A 24,374-nucleotide genomic window follows, 5' to 3' on the forward strand; every position below is an offset into this window, starting at 1 on the left:
ACAGAGTCACCATCTATTCCACAGACTGTATAGGCTGCCAAGGCTGGTAAGCATAAAACCCAGTATAGGTAAGCAGGTTAGAAAAGTATAAGGTAATGAGATGGATGCAAAATGTAAACTGTAAACATGATCTGCCCTCAGCATGCAGTCTATTGATTTCAATTGGAAAAATTAAGCAAGCATATATATACTTGCGTTGAATAAATATGGTGAAAAGTACTTAATTTTGATTTGATCATTTTTATTAGCTAAGCAATTCTAAAACGAAATACAGCTTACTGTTGTACACTGAATATAAACTGCTTAATTTGCACAAGAAACACTAATAGTATAGGGAATGCCATTACATAAACAGCAAGTTTTCATGGCCTTCTGTCACATGTACTGTTCGACAAGGGTAAGATATCATCTTAAATGTAATTGCTTTAAAATATGCACAGCGCTTCTTACACTAGTTTTAGGTTGATGGTTCAGCTCTAAGCAATCTTATTTCCCACCTTCATGCTGTTTTGTGTGAAGATTTTTAAAAATATCTTCAGAATTGTTTATTCAGAAAAATAAACTGACACCTAAGGTGACAATAAAGGATTAGCTCGGATCTCATTCTGGTGTTTTACACAACTCCTTTCCATCTTTTCACACTGAGGACAAGAAAGAGGGAAGCTAAGCTTGAACTTTTAACTTGTTCTCCTGAGCTATGTGGTATCTACCCTGCTTTGCAAAGAATAGATGACTTGAGGCGCTTCAGTGTTTTGCAGGTACTCCCTCCTCCACAATCACTACTGCAGTGATCAATGTCTCCTTACTTGTATTGGTTCCCTTTTCATTAAGACCCCCGCTGCCCTACTTGTAGGCCTTGTGTGTCGACGATTTAAACTTCCAGCAACCAGAATGTAAAGGAGCATTTGAAGGGGCAGCTCAAAAAAAACAAACCTGAAGCAAAAGTCTTTACAGCCAAGAGCGGTTTCAAAGAATGCAGTGCTTGCTTTAGACATAATCCCTTTTCAAGGTTTTTTTAAAAACCGCCTTTCTGAAAATCTATTATGTTCTGCATTATAATAGGATGCCTCGTTCAAAGATGCAGAGCCACGTAAATGCCCTAAGAGCTTCGGCAATAGTGCCACTATTATGAATTATACAGAGAACCCTAAATCCAGGTATAAGAGTTCACTGAAAATTAGCATACAAAACTGTTGTATGAAAAATTCATTGTCACATTCTAATAAAAGATTAAACACTGGCATATGGTATCACTAGGCAAGTAAAGACATATGAATTACTACTCCCATTCAGCATATATGTTCAACAAGTGAATTAAGAAAAACAACATTACTATTGCACATTTAGAAAAAAGTCAAACCTTGGATATCTCAACTGATAGTGCCAGTCTTGAAGTGATTTTTCAGTTACTAGGTTGTCATAATAAAGTTTCATCTGATCTGGTTTTCGAACTGTAGTGGCTGATGGCTGTTACTTTTAAAAATAGGCTTTATTCCCATAGGGGAAAAAATGTTTGCTCCAGAGCAATGAAGTAATAGTTCAAACATTCTTTCATGATTAGTATCTTCTCTTTAAACCAAAGCAAATCTTTTGGCTGAAGTATATCTGGACTTTTGCGTCATTCACAAATTCAAGGAGTTGCATCCATTCAGTCCTCACTGGAATCAAGTTTCTATCTTGAGCCGTGATGTTTGTACAATTTTTATTGTCTTTGTACCATGCTTTCCATCCAGGTTATTAATGGATGTCTGGATCTTGTCTTCTATCAAGCTGTCTTTGGACCCATTTCGCCTCTGATGGGAACAAATAAGACAATTCTTAATGCAAAACTGAATTAATTTCTATTCCATGTTCCAATCCTGCCATTGCTTCTAATATACTCATGAATTTGGAAACAGCTGCTAACTTTATTTAAGGAACAAATGGCTGAGTTGGACATACATTTTAAAAAAAGATGTGTGTCCAAAAAGCTTAACATACATATTAGTATCAAGATAGAGTGAATTTGTAAACCACATTAAAATAAAATGTCTTTATTTTGCACTAAGCCCAATAAAGCTCTTTTTAATTTAACAAAATGTATATCCTGCCTTTCCTCAAAAGGGCCACCAAGGCAGCTAACAAAATTAAAATGTACATACTAAAACCACGTTATAAAACTATTAACATCAACCACTTCAGAAAATTACTTTAGGAAATTTGAGAAAGGGTGGTGGGCTCTACCTCAAATGGCTGCCAAGTGGGGCGCACTCACAAAACATTGGAGGTTGAAGCCAAGCACCCTACGATGGGGGCAGCTAGTTCTGAATTGGTGCTCACTTGCAGACACGCAAGTGATGCCATCTGAGGTGTTCTGGAGGAAAAGCAAGGACTGTCTGCTTTTGGGAAGAAGTTAGTGGGTGTCAGGAAAAAGATTAGATGACACCATGCTATAGGTGCCAAGTTGGCGATCACTGGCCTAGCATATATAACAAAGCTATTAAAAGCCAATTTGCTCTCCTGCTGAGGAAAGAAAGTCCTGTCCTCAGATTTTATTTTTTACTTCCCCCTATGGCAACTCTCAGAGAACAAAACATTGGACTTACTGTGAGGGTTTCTTCTTATCAGTGGAATGGAAGTTATCCTGAAATCGGTTATTCCCCACCCCACCCTAATGTTTGCAGTTCTTCCAACATCTGGCTAGGGGGCAAGCCCCAGTTCATGCTTGCCAAGCTTCAAGTTGAGAAGAATTCCCTAAACCTTCTAAGGAAATATTGTCCCTTGCCTTGATTTGTAGTTCCTTTCCAGAATTCCTCCATACTTAAGGGAGCAAAGGGATATCTTCCATTCTACTGGTGAGAATAAGCCTCATGGTTTAGTCCAATACTTCATTCTCCATCAGTGGAGGAAGGTATTCTGAAATGAGATGTTGAGAAGCTATGTCATCCTGGATGGATAACTTACTGAGTTCAGGAACCACCTGCTGGAAAATTCTCCTACTGAAGGCTACATCTGCAGACCTGTATGTATTCAGTTTATAGCGCCTGATAAAGGTAGAGGCTGATGTCCAGGTTGCTGCCCTGCAGATTTCTGCAAGGGGAGCACTGGGAAAAGCCACTGAGGTGGGTATGCCCTGTTGAGATTTTGTCTAATGTAGAGTGAGTGAGTGATAGTATACAGCTTAACCCTATTCATTTTCTCACAAGTGGTCCCACTAACATCAACAGAACTACTCCCAAATGCACACAGGATTGGAGCATTGGTTACTTTTGCTATCTGGAAGTGTTTCTCCCTCATCTGTAACACCAGATGCACATAAGCTCTTGAAAAGAGAAATGACTTATGTGCTTTGGTTTTTCAAAACAGAAAGGCAATATGCAACATGAGATCCCATATTTTATATTGTCCAAAATTTAAAAGTAAGCACCACCCCCTGAGAGCTCTTAGACATATCTGTGGACATTGGGCCCAATTAAAAAACAGTAATTTTTTAAAAATTAAAAATATTTTCCTTAGATAATTTAAAATTCCATTACCAACCTGTTGAGATACTGTGATGGTGGAGCACTGAGCATCTGAAGAGCGAGTTACAGGTAATGGAGGTACAAGGTCCATTTTAGAGCTGTAAAAAGAGAACAAGCTGCAAGATGTCTGGGATTTATAGAGTAAAGGGTTTCTGGCTGCAAAAGTCACTTGCATAAGAATACAATAATAACTCCTATAAAAACGTTTTGTATAAAGTCATTTTGTGATAGCACTCTTCATTCTGGGTGTAATTTTTTTATATAAAATGTGGGAGAAAGGGGGCTGGGCAGCAGCTCCATAGGATGGTCAGGCCAAGAGTGAGGCAGCTCTGCTAGAGGTGGGATAGCCACCTCTCAATTCTATCACAGATCTATGAAAGAGTAACCAGGAGGGGAAAAACATGAGACAAGTTACCTGAATTTGATCAAGTGAACCAACTTACACATATTTTCCCATCAACTTTCTGTGCACTCGCTCACCCAGACACACACGCCTCTCAATCCCATGAACGAATGGGCATGAGTTTGATTCCAGTTCCTCTGAGACAGGGGAGAGGGGGGATTGAATCCCTCATTGCACCTCGTCTTTGCTCATTCTGATGGAGAGGGGAGGCAGCTGGCTTATTCTTTAAAACTAATCTTACAATTCCAAGTGCATCAATAAATTTTCAAGTCTCAAATAAGCAACAGTAAAATGCTCCCACAACTATATAAATTCAAGATCTAACAACAACAACAACAACAACAATAACAACAACAACAATAAAGATCACATAATAAAATGTTTTTGTAGTGCTTAACAAGATACAGCTGTAAGCCTCTCACATATTCCATGAATCAGAAATCTCTTAAAAGTACAGTAGGTCATTCTGCTACAGCATCAAATGTAAGAACTCAAATCATATTTCTCATTTAAGCCTTTTCAAATTAAAGATTGCAAGGTATATATCCAGTATGACTCACGCTGTTGTAGATATCTAGTAACAATCCAATTGATTATAAGGATGTTTAATTAATTTCTCTGTGATTAAAAATTTAAAGTCAGATGGTCTATGATCCTTATCCTTAAAATGTGTAACCCAAAGGGGTAACCAACTCTCTCTTCTATATAGCAGAACAAATGTTCTGCTATATATACATGTATTAGATGAGTAGTCATACCAACATACAGTAATTTGCACAGACGGATCAAAATATAAACCACACCAGCAGAACCACAATTTATTGATGCACTTAGAATTGTAAGGTTAGTTCTTTGCTATTCTTTGCTATTATATATATTATAAGCTTCATAGTTGGATTGTTTTTTGGCAGTATATTTTATCTGTAGATAAGAGGAACTCTGATGAAGATCAACTCAAAATGGGAATTGAGCTGGCAACTCATCAAAGAAGAGTTGTGAATAGGATTTGTTACTTCCTTTGGGTTCTCTCCCATTGGAAGAAATACGTGGAATTTCCACACTTTATATGTTATTCTTGAGAAGGGGAACGTTTGTATTTTGATGGTTTGTAGTACATGTATATCATTTGTCATTTCACAACAAGTTACTTATACGGAACTTTTGATAAAAGTTCCTCATTAAAGGCTACTAAGTAAACTCAACAGTCATGGGGTAAAAGGACAAGTCCTCTCGTGGATCAAAACCTGGCTAATGAATAGGAAGCAGAAAGTGAGTATAAATGGGCAATATTCACAGTGGAGGGTGGTAAGCAGTGGGGTACCGCGGGGCTCAGTATTGGATCGGGTGTTTTTTAACTTGTTCATTAATTATTTGGAGTTGGGAGTAAGCTGTGAAGTGGCTGTTTGCTGATGACACTAAATTGTTCAGGGTGGTGAGAACCAGGGAGGATTGTGAGGCACTCCAAAGGGATCTGTTGAGGCTGGGCGAGTGGGCATCAATGTGGCAAATGAGGTTCAACATGGCCAAGTGCAAAGTAATGCACATTGGGGCCAAAAATCCCAAATATAAATGCACAATGATGGGGTCCAAACTGGAGGAGACTGACCAAGAGAGAGATCTTGGAGTCGCGGTGGGTAACTCACTGAAAATGTTGATACAGTGTGCGACGGCAGTAAAAAAGGCCAACGCTATGCTGGGGATTATTCGGAAGGGAATTGAAAACAGTCAGCTAGTATCATAATGCCCCTGTATAAATCAATGGTACGGCCTCATTTGGAATACACTGTACAATTCTGACCTCAAAAAAGATATTATAGCACTGGAAAAAGTGCAGGAAAGGGCAACTAGAATGATTAAAGGGATGGAACACTTCCCCTATGAAGAAAAGTTAAAGCGCTTGGGGCTCTTTAGCTTGGAGAAACGACAACTGAGGGGTGACATGATAGAGGTTTACAAGATTATGCATGGGATAGAGAAGGTAGAGAAAGAAGTATTTTTCTCCCTTTCTCACAATACAAGAACTCGTGGGCACTCAATGAAATTGCTGAGCACTCGGGTTAGAACGGATAAAAGGAAGTACTTCTTCACTCCAAGGGTGATTAACACATGGAATTCACTGCCTCAGGAGGTGGTGGCAGCTTCAAGCATAGACAGCTTCAAGAGGGGATTGGATAAACATATGGAGCAGAGGTCCATCAATGGCTATTAGCCACAAGGTATAGATGGAACTCTCTGTCTAGGGCAGTGATGCTCTGTATTCTTGGTGTTTGGGGGGGCATTCAGTGGGAGGGCTTCTAGTGTCCCTTCCCCACTGGCAGACCTCCTGAGGACACCTGGGTTTTGGCCACTGTGTAACACAGAGTGTTGGAATGGATAGGCCATTGGCCTGATCCAACATGGCTTCTATTATGTTTTTATGGATTATTAAAGTGTTGTTAACTGTGTGGTGTTTGTACTCTACTGCCACATACTTTGTACATTATTTCCAGGTCTGTGTGGGAGAAAGCCAACACATGAATGTGAGACCACACATGAATTTGTTCACTTGCTCAAACCCAGGTAACTTCTCTCCTCAGGGCCTCAGTAGGACCTGCAGAGTCACCACAGAAGGGGGCTGCAGCACTCTGGGTAGGAAGCCTCACTGTGGATGACAACCCAGAGAGACTTCCTAAGATGTTCCAGCATAGGAACCTAAGAGAAGCAGTCAGTTAGTGGCTTTCACCTCATGGATGAACACAGCTCCATTAGAACAAATGTTATCAATACTTCTTACAGCGCTGTTTCACATAGCTCTATTTTCAGGAACCTAAACAGAATGTTAAAGGAGGTATTACAGTAAAGCATTCCAATTAGGCTTTCATTTGCAATAAGTTGAGTTAGCAGTTCAATACTTTTAAACTGACCAAAGCCTATAAGGCAAAACTGAAGCCTAAAGATTCATTATTGCATCATCAAGTATGCAAGGCAAAGCTTGGCATAGTATTCCAGTTTGTTTTGTAGCCACAGCTGAATAAACCCTTTCTATTATATTGATAAGAAAGTGACTTGTGAACACCCTAAAGGAGTGTGCCAGGAGCATGGGAGACCTTTAGGAATACAGCAACACTGTAGGAAGAAGTGTACAAAATCTCTTTGAAGTCTAGGTAATGCTTAATTACACGCTTCTATGGTGATCTCTTTTTATAGAAATAATTTATGCAACTATACCTTAACAAAGGCATACCATATACAGCCCACCAACATACGTACTGGCCCATCCTCTCTCCAAAATTTAGTGACTCGGCAGGCATTGCTTCATGTCGCTGACTGGCTACTCAACAGTGGAAAGGCAGCTGGGTGTCAATAAAGTGGCACCACAAGATATGGATGGTTAATTCTTAAGCAAGATGCTAAGAAGTACTAAAACCAGGAAATTTTTCTTTTAAAATGATAACAATAAAGCAGGAAGCAAGGTTTTAAACAGTGAAACCAAGTGGAGATTGACGGACTAAAACATCATCTGCCTTCCCTCTACAACCCACAAGACTAACTGCCACTGCATGATCTTGCCTTTTACAATTTATCTACAGAAGATAATAATGTTCACCTCATCTGACTGAGCTCTAAGTGTTGCTCAATCCCCATCGTCCCAAATCCTGAAATTCTCAGGGAAAGGCATTATAATTCCATACTTTCACAATGTGGCACACTTAATTCAAAGTCAGCTTTAATTCTGGCCCATACAACTGTGAGTTGTGCCCTGTGCATCAACACAATCTCTAATAAAACTCTTTGAGAAAAAATACAAAGAAATTCTAACATCCTGCCACTTAATGATGTAGATCACCTAGGGTGCAAACTGAACATTTTCTTGAAGAGTTTGACAGAACACACTGTATGTGGTGCTATCATATAAAACAGTTTCTTCTGTAACACAAGCATCATCTTCTCTCATGCATCTGACAAAGAGAACAGTTTGATGTATATTTCAAGAGGCTATTCTCAGTTTTAAAGTCTCTGCCTAAAAAGGGTCAACAATCTCAGCCTCCTTCCATCCCTCCACAATAGGAAATGTCTGTTTCCTGGAAGCTAAGTGTGAAGATATCAATTGGGGAAGCAGTATAAAAGTGGTTGACAACTTTTTCACACTACCTCTCTTAAGCAGCTTCTTTCATATACTGTCCATCCCTCTAACAGGGCAGCATGTCTGGTTTTCTGCTTCTGAAAATCCACGGAAGTCCAACATCCTGTCACTAATGGTATATCTTCTTCTTTAGACAGTGCTTGGCATTTGCGGCGGGGGGGGGGGCACAAGTCAAGGTGCCAATCATTGGGCTTTCCCACTCAGCTTTTTCCTGAAGATTTAGCCAGAGCAAATATTGTGAATTAGATGCTCCCCAGCTATCTTGTTACACAGTACAACCTGTGGTTCTAAATGTGTGTGAAGAGAGCAGGATCATTTCTTTATCATGACACCATTCAATATTAATGACCAAATACTTAACATACTTCACTTCTGAAAGAACAGATCTCTCTCCATCAGAACACTGGGACCTTCGATATTGGCGATAGCTCCGGGGGGAATGGGAGTGCCTAATGCGAACAGGGTCACCTTGAGTCCTAAAACAGAAAAAGTTTTTACAGGAGTAGGTCCCGTGACTATTTGTCAAAATACACGTTGATAACCCTGGCAATCCTCTTTCTTTTCAAGAATAATATATGGGGAGATAGAAGTTTCTGTGTTGATTCAAACATCTTTCTTTTGAATATGAACCATATTCAATGGTTGATCCTTTAATTGTGCTCTTTTGTCTACCCCCCATGGCTTTATTAAACTTGCTACTGCTCAATCTCAAGCCTTCTTAATAGTAACCCCCACATTGTCAGGAAGGCACCCTGTGATGGACTGCATGTTCTAAGAAGTCTGGAAGTTCTGTACAGACAGCTACAGGGCTATTAAGGGTTAATCCCTCACAAACTCAGAGAGTGTTGAGTGACAAGCTACTCCAAGGCATCTGACTGGCTAGCATGAGCTGGAAAGAGAAGCGTCTGTTTTTCAATTCTAGCAATGAAGAATTGAGTGTGAGGAGTTGGGAAACAGAATCCTAATGGAGAGCAATTTTAACATCACAAGAACTGGGGAAAGTTGCCAAGGAGGTTTGGGAGTAGGTGCAGACTCCCCAGTGGGCCAAAGAAAGGGGGATAGATCTGGAGAATGAAGAAATCTCTAGTCAGGTGTGGTTGGAAACTGCCTGTGGAGACCTTCAGATTCAGATTAATGACTGAAGGAAAGCACTGGTGTTGGAGAGAAGGGAACTGGGGTACTAGAAAGTAGGTTTCAGCCTTCTTGAGAATACTAAAAGAAACTATACTAGAGTGCTTGAGGAAAAATAAGGGAACCAAAGCCTCAAAACATAAGAAGACCATAAGAAATCTGGGAAGAGCATAAGAAATCTGTGCATATTCTGATTTTCAACCCCTTATTTCACCTGACTTTTCTCCTCAAATAAACAAACTAGGTAGTTACCCTGGTGCCAAGACAAGGGAACGTCTGTAAAGTTATAGGAAACTGTGTAAGATGAAACTGTTTATGTTAGATTAGGTTTGTTCAGGGTCATTTCGTAGAAAAAGAGCTGGAGGAACTCATTAGCATAACTGATTTGCATATGCCACACCCCCTGACATCACCTTTTCTGGCTGTTTTGGACCCAATCCTGGCCATTCAGGGCCGAAATTGGGCCCACAATGGCAAAAAGGGGACGAAAATGGCCAAATAGGGGCCCAAAATGGTCAGGATCTACCACCTGTCAGAAGCCTGATCCCGGGCTGTTTTGGCCCTAATCCAGGCTGAAACGGGCCTAAAATGGCCGAGAGTCAGGTGTGTGCGGCTACCTGTCATGTAACCTCTTTGGGGAACTACCGGAACTGTGTTCCTGCATGGTCCCCCTCGAAATGAGCCCTGGGTTTGTTGTGTATTTTATGGTAGCGGCTTGTGTGTGGTTTTTTAAAAAAATGGTGTATCATTATTAGCAATAATCACAGTAGAAAAGCATGCGAAAAACATTTTAAAGAAAAGAATCTGCAGATGCACTTGTATTCCAGAATTTTGGCACTTCTTTTAGTCCCAGAGGAAAAAAAATATTACAGAGGAGATACCTTTATTCAATCCTAGTTGCCTTATGCCAAGTTAGACCATTGGTCCATCTAGCTCAGTATTGTCTATATTGCCTAGTTGCAGCTTTTCAAGATCTCAGGCAAAGAGAGGTTTTTCCCAACACCCACTGTTATTTGAGATGGATATGCCAAGGATTGATCCTGAGACCTTCTGCATGCAAAGTAGGTGCAGAATGTTAATAAAGTGGTCTTGCACCAAGTCAAACAAGGTTCTTGTACTATGGAGGGAGGGAGGTAGAAAGTCATATTTATCCACTTTCTGCAAACTCGGCATAGTTTTATAAATCTCTCTTCTTTAGTCATCTGTTTTGAAAGCTGAAATCCTAACATTTTAACCTTTCCTCACAAGGAAGATGCGCCAATTCTATGATCACGTTGGTTGCCCCTTTCCTCAGTCTAAAGTGGTATGTCATAGTCAGTATTCTTAACTAAAAGTAAAGCATGTCTTTGTTTGAATTACCAGTTGCACTCTACAAATGTTTGGAGGGCAGAAAACACAAAAGATAATCATTCCATTAGCAAAATGAGACTTGGCTAATCTAATGAGGTACGAGGGGTGGGGTGAGTTCATTGACACTTATTCCATATCTGTCCTGTACAATTTTGCTGCTGTAGTTTCCTTCTACTCAGTGATGCAGCAGAATCACATTGTAATGCAAAATGAGATTCCACTACTGTCAGAAGCACTTGCTTGCATCACCACACAGCATCCCAGATGGCCAATTACTGGAATGAAATGGAGCAACTCTGCTATGGCAATTGCTGCTGATGTGCTGAGGAAGAAAGGTCAAGCAGGTCAACCAGCCATTTCAGATGATCAGAGTAGGAATAAATTTTAAAGAGGGAGTTTATGAGAAAAGTTGGTTTATGTTGTCCCAAAGCCTATCCTGGATTTCAGTATTATTCTAGATGCTGTACAGCAAACTGATAGGAAAATAGGAAATGCCAGTAAGAACTGAACTAGACATGATGGTGGGCTTCAACCACACAGAAAGAGAGTGGGAAGTTTATTGTGAACAAAATTGCTGCTTATCTCCCCACAGTCTGTCTCCACTCCTCGGGCATTTTTCTCTTCCCTTTATATTAAGAAGCTTGGCTGGGGAAACAACTCTCATCAGGGTACTGATTGTGAAGAGGTAAACTATGTATGGGATGGGTTCTCCACTCTTTAACCACATGTTCCTCTTGTTGCTCTCTCAGTATCAGACCCTCACCCCTCTTTTGGAGTGAATGGGCTGATCTAGGTTTAAACACACAGTTCTTCCAGAGTTATGGGGTTTTGGGCCCTGATCATGTTTGAATTCCTGGAAGAGGAAGTACTCAGTTTTTAGTCAAGCCAGGGGTTTAGTGAAACTCATGTAGAACAAGCTATCAGGAACATGTTCATACCAATCTGATTAAAATGAAAGAGAACTAACAATTAACATTCATTCTGGGAGGTCTGAGAGATGTTTTTACTGTATTGTAATTATTTTGCTATCCTGAACTAACATCTCCAACAAATATTCTTTATCAAAGAAGAACTGTATCTGGTACCTAACTGCAAAACCAACAGCCTACAGAAATGAGCCAAGTGAATGGGAGATAGACTGGGTTTTACTGTATTGGAATAGGAAAAACTCTTTATCCTCCAGTGAATAAACTCACTCTATTTTGGTGTAAGGAATCTCCCTTAATTGTTCCTCTGAGAGGCCAGCTGGATCCACAAGTTCCTTCCTGGAAAAGGGTTAGACATTATGCAATCACATGCATAAAAACAGAGTTATATTAAATTCAATAGTATCAGCCCACCGCTGTAGTAATACATACTGAATGTGTTTCCATAATTCTTCCTTTGCTTGCACATCTGGACTTCTCCTATAAATGCCAACAAAAAGAAATCATGTAGTCATAAACTTGAGTGAACACCAAATTCTGAAATTGTGCCAGCCAATAACAATGATTTTAATATTAATTTTTTCAGCAGAACAACACATTTAAATTTCCATGACATGGAAATGTCATTTTTAGAATATGTATTTCTGGGATGAGTCACAATTTGTCTACTTCAAGCCTTCAGAAAAAGTACACATAGGAGACACAAGCCATTTTTAGTACAGCCAAACATGAACCACATCAGCTAGATGGAAATACAGTGGCAGTGTTTTAAATGGTACAACCATTTTCAGTTACCGTGCAGTCACCAAATGAATGAAACTGACAAAAAACAAAACAGCAAACAAAAAACATGCATCCATCTTAACAGAGTACGAATTCCAAAGGAAAAAAGAACTGATCTCACAAGAGACCCATAGCCTGATTGTCTTCTAGATTCTACCCCAAGGCTTTCAATGTTATTCATTATTTTATTGTTGTGCATGTGTTTTTATGTTCCTCATCTTTTTCAGCCGCATTCTCTCATCGCCCCTTCTATTTGGGTTGGTGCTTTTGCCTACCTAAGGCAGAAGCATGATGCATTAGTTAATATTATGAGAAGGTGGGAGGAGGGGGATTTTAATGGTATCTTTCAGTCTAAATGTTGAGCTGCTTTCTTTTTTCATTATGTCCCCCAATGTGGCAGCTGTGAACTCTGCACTCATCCCAAGGGGCTGGCATCCCCTTCTGAATCAGTAATAATCAGGCATTGGGGAATGCAAAAATAATCCACGATGAAGCTCAGATTCGCTAGGGAGGCTGAGTGAATTGCTTTGATCATGCTTGTGGCTCAGCTAGCATGGCAAGGGAAAGGCCTGATGGTCAGCGCTTAGCTCAGCATTATCAGTAGGTTCACGTACTGTGACAGCCATCAGATTAGGATACATGCGTGATTTATGAAAAATCGATTCAAGACTCATCGTAACCCTTTTTTATTGGCAACAACTATATATGCCTTGACTTTATAAATGTTAGGGGGAAATGTCCTTTTTGATTTTTAAAAATTATTTGTTCAGAATCTTGCATCATTTATGCACATGCCATGGTTTAATTGTAAATGTTAGTTGCGAATGGCACAGTAGCATAACTGTGAATGGCACAGTGGCTAGAACTTGAGCTACATATTAGGTAGTTCCTGGTTCAAATCTCACCTCTGCCATTATCTCAGTTGGTGGCACTGAGTCATTCTCTCCTATTCTCAACCTCATCTTTAATATGGGGGTGATAAACACACATACCTTACAGGACTATTGTAGAGATTACAAGTAACATACACAAAGCACTTTGAACTCCTGAAAGCACTATAAAAATGACAAATATTAACACAGATAGCTAATTACATGAAAACTATAGAGGAGATGTGGCCCACATCCTTTACATCAGTGGTTTCCCATCCATGGGTTGAAGGCCTCACGTGGGTCACAGAGCTCTGCCTGCTGGGTTGTAAGACGCACAGAGAATTCAGATTTCTTTTTGCTGCCTTCAAGTGTGCATATGTAGAGAGCAAAAATGCCATATCTCTTGCCTCTCTTTGCATGCATGCAAAAATAGCAGCAGGAATGTGAGACATGGTCACTCATCAAAGGAAAGGATTCCTTGATGGCTCTGTCCCTTGGCTTGTTCTTTGCTGAAGTATACCTACTGGTGCTTGGCTTGTGTTTCCAATCCATGGCTCTCTCAGTTTTGGCTTTGAGACTGGTGAGGCCATAGCTCTAGCTCCCCTTCCTCTTGTTATTTGAGATGCTGATGTCAGGTGCTTGCAGCTCAGAGGGTGCCATGCTCCCTGGGGGTTAAAGGCGAGTTCTTGGTCTGAAAAGGCTGAAGACCACTGCCTGATATCATTAGCAATAAACAGGCTAGTTTTAGAGTATAGTCATACAGAGAATCCTATGCTTCAAGCCACTGATGGATACAAATAGATCAGGTGGCTGGTGCACTTCCAAAAACAGGGATTCTACAAGCCATTCTCACATGAGTTAGAGGAACATTCAGTTAGAATTAGAGTTAGAGGTCATTTGAAGCAAAACAAAAGCCACCACTATGTGCATGAATCTCATGTTTTTGCACAGAAAGCATTGGTCTTGACTGCATATCCACAATTTACTGGTGAAATTAGAAAAAAGAGATCCTTTAAAACAGAGATGGCTTCGGTTAGTACATCCTCCCTCCAGTAAACCAGTACTAACTTCTAAACAGCACATAGTCACCTTATTGTTTCTAATGACCTAATCCAATGAGCTGCTGTATCATAGTGAGTTATAGCCTCCTGAGCTGGCAGGCATTGCCTTTCTTTGGACCAGGACTTAATCCTAGCCTCAGTGGTGGTTGAATGTGGCAACACCACAGCTTTCCCCTTCAAAGAACAGCTGTATTGCAGAACAGGCTCACTAGGAGAGAAGCAGATTGATTCTGACCCATTTTACATGATCATAAAGCCAACAGTCAGCCAAGATGGTCAGAATGGGCACCAGAACTTGTACCAGATTGATTTAGGGGCTGCTTTTCTCCACTTCCTTGTGCTCCTTACACCACAGCTGTGCAGCCAAAACTGCCCACTAGGACAAGGCTGCCAGCTAATATGATTTCTTTCTAATCCAAAGCAGGCCTGTAAACATGTGAACCACCAGTTTAAAAGCTCGGCCTAGCAACCCGTCAAGGTCTCTAGAAGCTTTCTGGTTGCAGAAAATGAAATTGTTCAAGTTTTGCTATTCCTTGCCTCAATCATAAACCAAAAGGGAGACTGCAACCAAGAAATCACATCATAAGAAGACAAGCCTCTGAAAAAGTTAATAATGTTAGGAAAGGTGGAAGGCAGCAGGAAAAAAGGAAGACCCAAAATGTGATGGCTTGACTCAATAAAGGAAGCCACGTCCTCCAGTTTGCAGGATCTGAGTAAGTCTTTTAACAACAGGGCATTTTGGAAATCTTTCATTCACAGTGTTGCCATAAGTTGGAAGCAACTTGACAGCACACATAACCCACACACATCTGGCAGGCCACAATGCATAGCTGCTGAGTCAAATCAGTGTGGTGGGTGGTACAGACTTGCTCTGAAGGAAGAATTTAATCTGTGTGGCTTCTCTCTCTCGTTTTCAAGAATTATAACCAGCTCCACATACTAACAGCATCTACGTTAATGTTATAGTTACAATTGTACCTTATTAATAATTCAACATGAATTCATCATTAACAACTAGCTAATATTTTGTATTTTTGCTTGAATTTTTGGAAATGAATAATTTAGAATTGGGTTGTTTACATTTGAGTGCCATATAATCTTAGAAGCTGTTCCTATAAAGTTTTATCTTTTCATTCACGGCAATACCTGAATAAGTTTTTCCTACTCCAATGACAGTAAAGGGAAGAAAACCAGTCAGTTATCTGGCTATCAAGCTAAAAGCTGATTTTGTCATGTTTAAATTGCCCACGAGAGGGAGCCTCTGCTATCTTGTTTGAGAAACAAGTTTATTGAACAAAATAACATTATATACGTTTTGATTAAAATGTCTTGAAATATTATTAATCAAAGAGTCTGGATTCCAACTTTTGGAATCAGTGTAAAAATGATGCATGTAGCATCATCAAAAAATGAGAGACAGCACCATAAATTCTAAGATGTTGATTGCAATCCTCAGTCGGAAGTATGGCTCTCTGAGTTTACTCCATAGAAAGTGTTATGAGGCTGAATCAAATGTCTGGGGAGTGGGGTTGTGCTGCCCTACTGTAGTGGATGTTCTTTATATATATTATCTTCATGATACAAATGTGATCTTACACATCCTAATAATGCCAAAAAATTAATCTGCTTGTTATGGAATTATTATCTAGTAGTAAATTTACATAAATACACATGCTACATATATTTAAGCATCTACATAACATCATGAACAGATGCTGTAGTAAGTCATGGACTGGATAATAAATCTATTTTGAAAATTCATCTAGAGGGCATTCAGAGGTCTTCCTGATAAAAGACTTCAATATTGCCTTAGGTCCTTCCACCTGTGACCCTGGAACTGTTTAGCATTTTTCTGCTCTCTTCATCTCCATTAGTCTTGTTTCATTTTGTCATAAAACAGGTACCTAAAATTCTCAAGCATGAAGAATTTTTCTCTGATCAGAAAATTATATATCAAGCATGAAACAAATATGAAGAGTGCATAAAAAACTTCTACAATGAATACACATTAAAATATATTTTATTTAATGAAGATAGCATCAGTATAGAATTTCAAAATGACCTGTTGAAAGACAAACATGAGAACACTACTTAGCCAAAATTCTAGATGTTTTATAGAAGTTAAAGCGGATTAACATACGAGCGAGATCTGTGCCTGGATCGCCGATGGCTAGGGTCACATTGGTTTTTCTCTTTCTGTCGCCTCAGCACTTCTTCCCACTGAGGAGCTGAATCAACCATCTCATTTTCCTGCCGTAACCTATGGAAAGATCAACATATTCAATGAATATCTAAAGAATCAATGGTTTGGTTTTTGCTTAATAATCACTTTCTGAATAGTCTAAGTGTGTGGACATTTTAAAGATCTACCAGTTCATTGTTAACACTAGTTAATAATGACAAGAGGGAAAGAATTAACATTATGGGCACAAATCCAGTGATTGTTAGGCATTTTTAAATCCCGTTAATTTATTTCAACTGAAAACAAATACACATTTAAACTCTTTTACTGGAATCAACAGGACAAATGTGAGTAACAGCCTATTCAGCGGACAAGAAACAAAAGAAGAAAAAGTAATATATGACTGCCCTATACGCTATGGTAAAATAAATTCAGCCTGTATTCTTGGGGTGATGGCAAGAGAAAGGTCCACGTAATGGTTTGCTGTTTGTTTTTAACCATTTAAAATCTTTGCCTTTGGGCCTTTAAACCAGCTCTTCCTTACTATATCTTAAGCTTAGACCTCAGAGGGCTCTGGTCACAAGCAATGCTCTTTTTATTTCCACAGAGCTTCTCTACTTTACTCAAGCTTTTACCTTGAGAATACCTTCCCTTTTATGTTTGTGTGACCTTTATATTGCTGCCTCCTTGACTCCATCAAAAGGTTTTCGCTGCCACCAAAGGCTTTTGCTGCCTTAGACTTCCCCAGTTTAAATGGTAATATAGGAAGACTTGTTATAGATGGTAATTCGACAGAACAATCAGGATGTGAGTGTAGTTGTGAGAAGGAAAAGGGGATCTTTCTTGCTTAAACAAAAGTAGACTTTATTTATAAGTTCATTAGGTGATGGTTGCAGAGTTCTGATAAGCATATTGGTTTCAGAATAGTTCTTAAGCTTTCAAAAATAATTATTTCTTCTTAAAAGTATATTCACAGATTCAGTTACACAGAGTAACTTTCCACTCATGTTTTCACAAACAGAATAAACTCTCTTCTCATTCACACAGACATAGATTCACTGAGATCTTTCCACACATAAGGTGCCAGGTTTCCAGTTTTCATTTGGACAGTGTGATATTTTCATGGACTGTCGGAAAATCTTGAAAGAAAATACCGAACATGTAAATGTCTAGTATTTTTGCATGGTGGGAAGGACCAGTGGCCAAGGCAAGCAAGGTGAGCAGTAGTGCCACCTGCTACTGTGTCTGGGATTGCAAGAATTTTGGCAGGTGGCCAGCAGCACCAGCAGGTTGCAATGGCTGCTGATATACCCTGTGGCTAGCTGGTGTCTCAGTGTCTGGTAGGAGGGGAGGGAAAATGTGGGCTCTCACCAAGGATGGTGGGGCTCAGGCTCAAGCTCCACTTCCCTGCCTCCCCCCCCCCCATGTTTCCACCCAACAGCCAATCTGCTGCTGGAAGACACAAAGGTACAGACCCTTGTTGAGGACTGCAGAGCTCAGGCTCTGCCTCCCTGGCTTCACCCCCCTCCACTTCCACCCAGCAGATAGTTGACCGCCTAGTCATCTCAGCCAGAGTTCAGTCTCTGTCTCAAGGCGGCAGTGCACTTACTCAAATTTCCCATGCAATCCCCTTCCCTCTTGCAATCATCCTCCGTTTCAAGTTAATGGCCTGAGCAAGCAATGGAGCCTGCCTGAGCTGGATAACTGACAGCAATAGAATGGCGACACATGTTGATATCCTTTAACTCTCACTTTCTCTCTTATCACAACAAACGAGGTTCAGGTAGGCTCCCCACTGCCACCAAGTCTCAAATGTTCAAAACCCACATACCCCTTTCCCAAAGGCAGTTTCAAGCTCCCTTGACAAAAAAGAACATGTAAACTGTTGCCCTCTTCCAAGATGGTTTAGCTGCTTGCTTTGTCAGTGTCCCCACTTTATTCCTAGGCTTGAAGGATGTGGAGGAAGAGGAACAGTGGAGACTGGGAGAGCCCAAGAGCTGTCCTTGCTCCTCCACTCCTAAACGGTGAATCATGCAGCCAAGGAAAGTGAGAAATGGTGCCACAGGAAGGTTGCGAACGTAAGCATTTAAACGGAGAGGTGTTGTTTGTCACATGACATTGGACTGAATGAAGCTGATGAAAAGAAGTTTGATAGGGGAAGGAGAAGAGTATGTATGAACTACAGGCAGAAGAGAGGGGGGCATGATTTGAGGCATATTTCTTTCTTATTGTAGTATAACTGAAATAGACTGTGGCTGCAATCCTAAACTAGGCTGTAAGACGCACCGAACTCCAAGAGATTTGTGAATCTGTCTTAAAGTTGTGCTCTGTGAGATTATGTGCAAAAATGCTATTTTGGGCCAATTTTGACACGACTGAAACTCCATAGCTTCCGGGTTTTCAACTAGAAATGACATCATTGGGGCCTCTGGAGTGTGCATGCACTATACGCACACACAAGAAACATGGAGTGTGTCTGGGATTTGGGCTGAAACCATTCGGAACCCTATCCATACAGCTTGCTTGACCTAGATATACACAAACTGATCCAGGTGCACACACAGTTTGCCTGACCTAGAATCTTTTATCTTGAGACACCCAAAGAATGACAACCAGAATCTCCTGACTGGATAAATTTCTTCCAGAAACACAGAGACATAGACTAGGGTTGCTAAATCCACACTGGGAAATTCCTGGAGATTTAGGGGGTGGAGCCTAGAGAGGGTGGGGTTTGGGGAGGGGCCTCAGAATGATATGCCATAGACTCCACCCTCCAATGCAGCCATGTTCTCCAGGGAAACTGATCTCTGTCAACTGGAGATCAGTTGTAATTCCAGATCTCCAGCCACCTGGAGGCTGGTACCCATAACACAGACTCAGGCTTCAGAGTTTGCCTGATTTTCCCAGAATAAAGACTTTCTCTCAACTCACTTGTTACCTGAATTGGTCTCCTTGCAATAAAAGAATTTGTGGGGGAATTAGCAAGCAAGGAAGACAGCTATGCGAGAGGCCGGTAACTATGGGATCTTGTGTGCCAACGTCTACGAGGAGCCATTCCTCTAGAGAACCCTTTCTTTTTTAAAAAACTTTTTATTGTAATAATGCTTAATTAATAAAAACAGTTAAAAATATTAAAGGTAACAATTCCAGAATATCAATAAATAAATAAGTATTCATAGTGAAATATTATTAGCATATCACACAAGATTTCTATGGAATAATCAAAATAGTGTTTCATAAATTATTAATCAAACTTTAGCAATATTCTTAGAAGAAATAATAAAAAGGCAATAATTTGTAACTATTATTATTAAGATTCTTAACAATTATGCTAGAATAAACCCTTCCCTTCCCTCATGGTTAACAAATAAAAACAGTTACAGAGATATTAAAGGTAACAATTCCAGAATATCAATAAATAATTATTCATAGTGAGATGTTATTAGCATATCACACAAGATTTCTATGGAATAATCAAAACAGAGTTTCGTAAATTGTTAATCAAACTTTAGCAGTATACTTAGAAGGAATAATTATTTTGTAAAAAAGCAGTAATTTGTAACTATTATTAAGGTTCTTATCAATTATGCTAGAATAAATCCTCCTTCCCTCCCCCCTTCCTCCCCTAAATCTAGTTTGCAACCATGGATTCTAAAGCCCTTCTAATTCCCTCTCCCCCCCCACATTCCCCCCTCCACAACATATAGACAATTCTGAACTCAGTGGCCTGCAGGTGGTTACCTCACAGGTTATTGGTATAAAAACCAATTCTGAGAACAGAAATAGACAGTGGGGGCTAAATGCAATACCCTGCTATCCCTCCACCACCCCAACTCCCTATGAAGTCTTGATTAAATGCTTCTTTCCTTTTTGTCACCATAGATGTTATATCCGAAATGCTGGGATCAATCAGTTAATTCCACCGAACTGGTATTTTACTGTTTTTAAAGGGAGATAAAGCAGTTGACATTGTTCTTTTCAGCGTGTTTCTCTCCACTTCTGTTGTGGTTTTAATTCCAACAGCTCTGAGAAGTGTTGCTCCAGATTCTTGATCTGTTGTTCTATAGATTTTGTCTTGATGTGAGACCTCTAGGTTGACAAGGTTGATCCATTTATAGCTTATTTGGGTATTCCTTAATGCTTCAGTTAACTTCTTTCAATTCTTTCCTTTTGTTCAGTACTTCTGATGGTAAATCTGTGAGGACTAATATTGAGGTTCCGTTATAGTCCAATGTTCCCCTCGATCTAGCTGCTGCAAGGATCTTTTTTCTAATGCTCCCATCCTGAAATGTAGCTATGATGTTTCTTGGGAACTTTTTCTTTCTGGTGATCTGCAGACCCACTCTATAAATGTTTTCTATTTTTGGAGCCTCGTCCTCTTTCCACTGCAGCTGCTTTGTTAGCCAAGAAGCCAAAAAGTTTGATAACTCATCATTTAAATCAACATTTTCTTTAAATCCTCTGAATTTAATGTTTCTCTGACTTACTGTCATTTCCAATTTTAATAATCTTTCCTGAAGATAAGTGTTTGTACATTGAAGTTATTTGACTTCCGTCTGAACTGCATTGCTGATTTCCACAGCTTAGCGTTTTGAGTTGCCTTATTTATTTGTTTTCATTTCAGCAAATTGTGCTGTAAATTGCTGTGATAGCATTTTCATATTGTCAAGCAAGTTTTGTTCCATTTGCTTTATTAAATCAGTAAAATTGTTTTGTTGGAAGAGTGATTTTAGCTGCATCCGCCATTTTGTTTTCCTCTTCCTGCGTCTTCCCTGATACTATTGCTGTTTCCCGGTTTGGTTCGGAAAGAACTCCTGCAAGTTTTTTTACCACTTTTACCTGATGTTTCTTCTTCTTGGACATCTACTTTTACCTGATGTTTCTTCTTCTTGGACATCTACTTCCTCATATTTTACGAATTTCGTTTTGTTGTGATGATTTTAAACGGGATGTTGGGGTGGGGAGGGATGGAGCTCTTGCATTAAGTGTCCTTCCTCTTCAGCACCAACACCATGCCCCCTCTAGAGAACCCTTTCAATAAGCAGGCAGATATTCAATCAAAAAGGGATTTTTAATTTAAAATATTACAGATCAAGTACACACAAAACACACAGCACACAGAGCTAACTAGAAAAAAACAGGGAGGCAAGTTGGAGAGAGTTGCAGAGTTGCTTTTATAGTTACCAGGTCCAGAAGATTGAGTGCCCAAGGGAGAGCAGCTTCAGTGACCTGTACTTCATGGCAAGAGGGAGAAGGGCTCAGACATGCCATCTGAGGGCGTGTGGAGGGTCCAGAACACATACATACTGAGCACATGGTAGGACAGTCATATATACTGTGTAATATGCCCTAAGGCAGGACTGAGAATCTCTACCCTAAAACAATGTCTTAATGGTTCTTCCCAGGGTGGGACAAAGGACAGGGAAACTGTCTCCAGGATGAGATAATAAGGCTGGTGAACTGTCTCCAAGGTGGGACAATGAACTAGGAAGGTTTGATTATTATTATTATTATTTAATATCTATATGCGCCCCCTCGCCCAGCTGGTGCGGAGTTTCGGGCTTGGGTGTCACCAATATGCGGATGACACCCAGCTTTATCTGTTGTTGGACGGGCAGCCTGGATCGACCCCTGATGCCCTAGAGCGTGTTTTTGAGGCTGTGGCTGGTTGGCTGAGACAAAGTTGGCTGAAATTGAATCCCACGAAGACGGAGGTCCTGTATGTGAGTCGTGGGGAGATGGCTTTGGGACCCCGGCTTCCTACACTTGATAGGGCAGCACTTACACTGGCCCCGAGAGTTAGGAGCCTGGGGGTGATTCTGGATTCCTCCCTGAAGATGGAGGACCAGATCACTGCAGTTGCCAGGTCTTCCTTTTATTATCTTCGGCAGGCCAGGCAGCTTGCCCCTTATTTATCTCCCCGTGACTTGACTACAGTGGTCCAAGCAATGGTCACCTCTAGGTTGGATTACTGTAACGCGCTCTACGCTGGGCTTCCCATGGGCCTGATCCGGCGGTTACAGCTGGTACAGAATGCAGCAGTGCGGGTCATTTCTGGAGCACCGATGTGGGAGCATATTACACCGGTGCTATGCCGAATCAGGTTCAAGGTTTTGGTGTTAACCTACAAAGCCCTATGCGGACTGGGACCGACATATCTGTGGGACTGTCTCTCACCGTATGAGCCCTGGAGGACTCTCCGATCTGGTGGAAAGCATCTTTTAAGTGTCTCTGGCCTTAGGGAGGCCCGCCTGGCATCAACCAGGGCCAGGGCCTTTTCGGTCCTGGCCCCGGCCTGGTGGAATGCTCTGTCTTGCGAGACTAGAGCTCGGCAAGATTTGCTTGCATATTGCTGGGCCTGTAAGACAGAACTATTCCACCAGGCATATATGGCTGACGCCGGGCAGTGCCCCCCCCCATGGAGGGGGGGTTAAACCATCACCCCTATGTGAACATAGATGCTGTTGCCACTGCATGTATTTGCTCTGGTAGAACCGCTGTGTGAAACACCAAATTTATGTTATGTGCTGCTTTTTAATTATTTATATGTAAATAGATGATATCATATATGATATGACATAGTGCTTTTAAATGTTTTTAATGGTATGTGATATTTGTATTTTGTTATCTGCCCTGAGCCTGTGAAAGCGGGGAGGGAGGAATATAAATATAATAGGTTGTTGTGGGTTTTCCGGGCTGTATTGCCGTGGTCTTGGCATTGTAGTTTCTGACGTTTCGCCAGCAGCTGTGGCTGGCATCTTCAGAGGTGTAGCACTAAAAGACAGAGAGATCTGGTGGAAAGCATCTTTTAAGTGAGATCTCTGTCTTTTAGTGCTACACCTCTGAAGATGCCAGCCACAGCTGCTGGCGAAACGTCAGGAACTACAATGCCAAGACCACGGCAATACAGCCCGGAAAACCCACAAAAACCATCGTTCTCCGGCCGTGAAAGCCTTCGACAATACATAAATATAATAAATTAAATTAAATTAATTAGGTCTTCCTGGGAGGAACTATAGGTGTAAAAAGATTATTTGATGACCCACAATGGCTGTATTGGTGAGGCTACAATAGGAGAGTGGATAAAGAGTAGAATTGGCAGGGTGCGTGAATAGATTTGTTTAAGTACTTCTGGAGACCTCCATTGTTCTATAGTTATGCACAAACTCTGGTGTGTGGGGTTAAGTTAGTCTTACTTCACTTCTCACATTCCAGTGCTTTTCCATCTCCTGCCTAGCCAGGCAGCTTGTCTGTGTTTTAAACACATGAGCAGAGGGGCTTATGATATTGCCATATTCATAAACCTTAATATCGTGAGGGCAAGTATGTCCACTTACACACTGACTAAAAACTGCAGTTCACTCCACCCTCTAGGGTACAGCTACCATCCACAACAGACTACGTTCACCCATCTAGCCCCCCTCCTTCTTTCCTAAGAGGCCTACATTTAAACTCTCAGTAAAAAAAAATTAAAACCCCATATTAGCAAGCAAAAAAAAATCCAAATTAAATACATTACAGTTCATTTTCGTCAAGAGAAATAACTGAAGAAGCAAAGTCACATGCACAATGAGATCCAAATTCACACAGCCATTGGAAACCACTATAAAACATACTTTTACACCAGATATAGTGCACTGACACAAAACTGGATCACTGCAGGAAAATACCAACTTGGGCATAATACATAATTTAAAAAATTTAATTAGACTGGCAGAAACGGAACTCCTTAAGCACCAGAGTTTTATTCTATGACACCTGCTAAGGAAATGCTCTTCACAGTATCATTTACACTCCAATTCTGTTTCCTTGAATCTGAATCTGGGTTGGCTCACTTCTGCTTTTTTGACATTTTGCAATGTCAAGATTTTTTTCACAATGGTGGGCATTCTTGGCAGTGACAGCAAAATCGTAACTGATGAAGTGACCTCTGACTCATGAAAGCTTACAGAGGTATGCGCCAAAAATTTGGGTAAATCCAATTTTTTTAATCCAAATATGAGAAAAAATTCAGAATTCCCTGAATTCTGGATTGATTCT

General features: G+C 40.5%; 1 protein-coding gene across 6 annotated transcripts in view; it reads right to left on the bottom strand.

The window, feature by feature from the left end:
* Positions 1 to 220: 220 nt before the first annotated feature.
* Positions 221 to 24,374, bottom strand: part of EPB41L4A (erythrocyte membrane protein band 4.1 like 4A) — a 177,427-nt gene continuing 153,273 nt past the window's right edge. For 5 of the 6 annotated variants that reach the window (XM_054987239.1, XM_054987238.1, XM_054987242.1 and 2 more), the window contains 6 exons: positions 16,293 to 16,412; positions 11,869 to 11,916; positions 11,707 to 11,775; positions 8,395 to 8,505; positions 3,520 to 3,601; positions 221 to 1,793 (listed from right to left, as the gene is read on the bottom strand). In XM_054987239.1, coding sequence (XP_054843214.1) covers positions 1,665 to 1,793; positions 3,520 to 3,601; positions 8,395 to 8,505; positions 11,707 to 11,775; positions 11,869 to 11,916; positions 16,293 to 16,412 — 559 coding nt within the window. In that variant the 3' untranslated portion in view covers positions 221 to 1,664. Of the gene's footprint in view, positions 1,794 to 2,770; positions 2,896 to 3,519; positions 3,602 to 8,394; positions 8,506 to 11,706; positions 11,776 to 11,868; positions 11,917 to 16,292; positions 16,413 to 24,374 lie in introns of those variants that run through there. The other variant, XM_054987240.1, reaches the window with a different exon arrangement.

Source organism: Eublepharis macularius, chromosome 8 (genome assembly GCF_028583425.1).
Source record: "Eublepharis macularius isolate TG4126 chromosome 8, MPM_Emac_v1.0, whole genome shotgun sequence".
Taxonomy (NCBI): domain Eukaryota; kingdom Metazoa; phylum Chordata; class Lepidosauria; order Squamata; family Eublepharidae; genus Eublepharis; species Eublepharis macularius.